We start from the raw sequence: 5,000 nt of genomic DNA on the forward strand, positions 1-5,000 counted from the left end.
TTTTTTGTTTTTGTTATAAAATTAAAAAAAAAGACTTGATAGCTCAATTCACAAAGCACTTGCCTGGAAAGGAACAGGTTTAGATGTCAGATGCACTCGAAGCTTTTCTCATCTGTGTCTCCTCTGTCCAACACCAGTGATCGGGTGGGTAGCTGGGTCTGTTAGATCTGATGGAAAGTGCACCCTTTGTGTGGACCAACAAGCAACTCACTTTGAACACCAAACTCAAAATCTACCAGGCAGGCGTACTCAGTACGGCAGTGAATCCTGGAGAACATTTGCCAGACAGGAGAACCGCCTGGAAAACTTCCACATTCGCTGTCTACGACAAATTCTCTGCATCAGGTGGCAGGATAGATTCACCAACACTGCAGTGCTAGAAAGAGCGAACTCCCTCAGTGTGCTCATGCTCTGCCAGCAACATTTGCGATGGCTTGGTCACGTACACAGGATGGAGGATTGGCGCATATCCAAAGACATCATGTACAGTGGACTAGCTTCTGGGTGGCGACCAACCGGCCACCCAGCTCTGCGGTTCTATGATGTCTGCAAATGAGACATGAAACTGACAGGTATTAACTCAAACACCTGGGAGTCGCTTGCTGATGACCGCAGCGGCTGGAGATATGCAGTGAGGGAGGGAGTGAAGAGAGGAGAGAAGAGGAGAAATAAGAAGTTTGAGGAGAGGAGAGGAAAGCGAGGAAAGAGAGGCAGCAGAACCAAACACCAAACACACAAACTACGTGTGCAGCAACTGTGGTAGAGACTGCCATGCAAGGATCGGTCTGCTGAGTCACACCTGTTGCTGCTCTCAACAAGATTGATGAGACCAATGTCATGCAGGATGCAAACCATTGTTTCTTGAGACGGAAGGATGCCTACTACTACAATGTCTTATCCAAAGGGTAGCAAGCTCTTATTGTTATCTATTTATTACCACAGAAACTGCGATAAGCTCTCTTACAAATATTGCATTCTATCTTTTTTTTTCAGACTTCATGGCATGAAAAGCTCAAGGAAGTGAGGAGGGCAGAAAAGGTATGACTTTTAAATCTCTCATCATTTTGACGATGCTTTAATTGAGTCTAGCTACATCGTACTGATATTATGGTATCGTTGGTTTTCCAATACTCATCACCTAGATCAGATTTTTCCTCTATTCTTTTCAAGAGATTAAAAATCAGAACTGTCGCTATGGAATTGATTTAGATTCATAAAAGAAAAAAATGTTAGTTACTATAAATAACTATTCATAGTACCAATGAAAACTGGCAAAGTGACGGCAAACATTGGATCTCTCTCACTCCTGAGGTTAAAACAAAACAAAACAAGAAAATTTTAAAAAAACTAAACAAGTAGATTAGCCTCATCAGGATTGAAAAATGTCTCAAATTGTATGAGGGGGTCCCGATAGCTCAGTTGGTAGAGCACTCACTTTACATGCACAAAGGACTGAGATCAATCTGGGTGAAGTTGAGATTGTTGTCTAACACCCCCCTGTTGACTCAATACTGAATGGGTAGCTGGGTTTGTTATTCGCGCAAAGTAATTTGCGATAGACTAGCATCCTATCCAAAGGGTAGTAAGCAATTGCTTTTGTCTGTTTTATGCCATAGAAACCAGGATAAGCTCTGGCTCTGAAGGACTACTTTTATTTTTTAGATTTTAGTCATTGAATTTAGAGTCGCTTATCCTAAGCAATGGAATTAATTCATTTTTATCATCGTCTCAGTCATGATAATAGAAACACGACGAGTCTTGGAAAACCATTGAATATAAATAGACGACTAACACAGTAACCCACATGTATTCTGTCATGCCATACTCGGAAAAAAAACCCAAACACGAATGAAACATGTTGGCCAGAAAACTTGTCCTTCAAATTTGAAATAACTCTCAATCATTTGGACTTTGAGAAGTTTTTGTCAAGATGGAGATCATTTTAATTGATCGATATTTGAAGGATGAGTTTTCTGGCCAAATTTTTTGATACATGATTTTTTAGAGTATGGCAATGTTGTAGCACTATCATTATTCACTTTGTGGCCAGTTTTGAGGTCGAGTGGCTATGATTTTTGCTTTTTAAAATGTATCACTTTTAAAATGAGTCAGATTGTTGTTATTTATATTTATTTATTCATTTTCCATTGAATAAAATAATAGTACGAAAGAAATGTTTACTTTGCAGTGTTAACAATTTTTGACAAATTATTGTTGTTTAAATTTCTTGGATATTTCATGTTTGGCTTCGTTTTAGAACAATGGATTCATTTTTAACTTTTTGATTTTTTTTTTTCTTATCAAGTATATCTGTTTCATTTTTTGTTTTGTTTTTAATCACCAATGTTGATGTATTCACATATAACATAATCATTGTAATCATAACATTCAATTACTTTGATAAATACACGTATATTATAATTTTCAGACGTTTGCCACCATTTTCATTGAAAATTATTCAAGGTTTTTAAAAATTGTTATTATGATAATAATTTTACATTTATTCATCGCTATAGCATCAAATATAATTTTGTTTTTTTTTCTTTTATTTTTATTCACTTTATTTTGTTTTGTTTCCTTTTCTTTTTCATTTGTTTATTATTGTTATTATTATTATTATTATTATTTATTATTATTATTTATTATTATTATTATTTTTATTATTATTATTATTATTATTATTATTATTATTATTATTATCATTATTATTATTATTATTATCATTATTATTATTATTATTATTAATATCATCATCATTTTAATATTTTTTTGATTCATCCAGCCCAGTTTCCCCTTTGGTTTAAATCCACTGGTAAAGAAATCTTTATCAATTGATAAATGAAACCTGCGAGACTGCTGCATGCGTTACTACCGTGCAATGTAAAACAAAACGAAACAAAAAAAAAAAAAAAAAAAAGGAACTGTGTATTCAGTCCACCAGTGGACTGAAAACACAGCTGTGTATTCAGTCCACCGGAAATAAAAATATTAAAAAAGGACTAAATATCGTCTATACTTTGTAGCTAAATCGATACTGACGACATTGATACTGAGACGTCATCAGAAATGGACAGTGGACTGAAAACACAGTTCCAAAAAAAAAAAAAAAAATGCCTTTCCTTCATTTAGGCGGAGAAACGGATACAGTGGAATCCGTCTTAAGTCAACACACAAAGTCAACTTCTCTTTAACCCCCTCCTTATCGAAAATATTCCGGATTTTCCAAAAAAAATGCCATACCCACATAACATTGAAATAGATTTTTAAAACTCTTATTAATTCAAAAGGAATAAAATCTTGCTTTACATAATTTTGTTCAGCTATACAAGCTCTACAGAACATCATTAAGTTCTATAATAACAAAAACAGTAATATTTCTTCAAATTTTTTTTTTTATGTACAAAAAAATCTGAATGAGAAAAATGCTGGCTGCATCGTAACGAATGTCACGATTTTCCCATAGTTGGTAAGGAGATTTGTTACAGTCAACACCTCTTTTTGGTCCCACATTTTCTGTTCTTCATCTCGGCGCATAGTTGTAGTCCTTAGAAAAGGATCTTTACTCACATTCTCTCACTTTATTCCGGTGTAAAATGAGTACCTGGCCGTTAACAGCGTTATCTCAGTCGGAAAAAAATATGTAATATCGCCTAACAGGTGTCATGTCCCGTCCTACGTGGTGATGCTGTTGGCCAGGGATCTCTTGTAAAGCACTTTGAGCACATTTAGTGGATATTGCCCTATATAGAAGCTCAACTGATAATGGATAAAATCAACCAATCTTTCTGGTCCTCCAGTGTTGGGTTACCAGGATTCCACTGTAATTCAAATTTTGGTGAATATTAATAATAATAATAATAATAATAATAATAATAATAATAATAATATAATAATAATAATAATAATGATATAATAATAATAATAATAATAATAATAATAATAATAATAATAATAATAATAATAATGATAATAATAATAATAATGATAATAATAATAATAATAATAATAATAATAATAATAATAATAAATAATAATAATAATAATAATAATAATAATAATAATAATAATAATGATAATGCAAATAATAATAATGATAATGAAAATAATAATAATGATAATGATAATAATAATAATGATAATAATAATAATAATAAAAATAATAATAATGATGATGAAGAAAATAATAATGATGATGATAATTATTATAATAATAAATAGCATTTCTACAGAGCAGAACCATGACGGTGTCGTGCTCTATGCGCTTTAGAATGAGCCCAACTTGTTACAAATTGTTAATCCTGAGAGTTGAAACACGTCTTCTGATTATGAAGACAAAATTTATTCTTCTGCCAAAAATGAGTAAAGGTGTTTTTTGTTGTTGTTGTTGTTGTTGACATAGCACGGTGGTGTAGTAGTAGTTGTTGTCTGTAGTGTTACCGCCAGGACTGCCTTACTGTGTTACAGCTTTGCTATAGTGTGTTATACCGTGGCCTTCGTAAAGTTATGGCCTGATCGTGGCCTTCGTAAAGTTATGGCCTGATACTGACCGAAAAATGACGTCAACATGCCAGTCTTTTTGTACAAAAGAAAACAAATCGTGAGTTGTATTCAATAGTTCAACCAATGAAGTAACTTGTTTCCATGAGCTCCACTAACGACAACTCACTAATGACGGCAAACTGCCAGTCCTTTTGGATTTCAGTTTCAGGCTATAACATAACGATGGCTACGGTACCGTAGCCATCGTTACGCTATAGCCTAATACTGAAATCCAAAAGGACTGGCAGTTTGATGTCATTATTTGGTTTTTGCACCGGCTAGTGAGTTGTCGTTAGTAGAGCTCATGGAAACAAGTTATTTCATTGGTTGAACTATTGATACAACTTACGATTTATTTTCTTTTGTGGCAGAAGACTGGCATTTTGACGTCATTTTTTGGTCAGTGTCAGGCCATAACTTTACGAAGGCCACGGTTATACACACTATACAGCATGTCTATT

General features: G+C 33.6%; 1 protein-coding gene across 5 annotated transcripts in view; it reads left to right on the plus strand.

The window, feature by feature from the left end:
• Nucleotides 1–5,000, plus strand: part of LOC144963240 (nephrocystin-1-like) — a 70,101-nt gene that overhangs the window by 42,555 nt on the left and 22,546 nt on the right. For 4 of the 5 annotated variants that reach the window (XM_078897084.1, XM_078897085.1, XM_078897086.1 and 1 more), the window contains 2 exons: nt 994–1,038; nt 2,783–2,812. In XM_078897084.1, coding sequence (XP_078753210.1) covers nt 994–1,038; nt 2,783–2,812 — 75 coding nt within the window. The remainder of the gene's footprint in view (nt 1–993; nt 1,039–2,782; nt 2,813–5,000) is intronic. The other variant, XM_078897088.1, reaches the window with a different exon arrangement.

The sequence above is a fragment of the Berghia stephanieae genome, chromosome 1 (assembly GCF_034508935.2).
Source record: "Berghia stephanieae isolate SIO BIC M18660-M18661 chromosome 1, UCSD_Bste_1.3, whole genome shotgun sequence".
Classification (NCBI taxonomy): domain Eukaryota; kingdom Metazoa; phylum Mollusca; class Gastropoda; order Nudibranchia; family Aeolidiidae; genus Berghia; species Berghia stephanieae.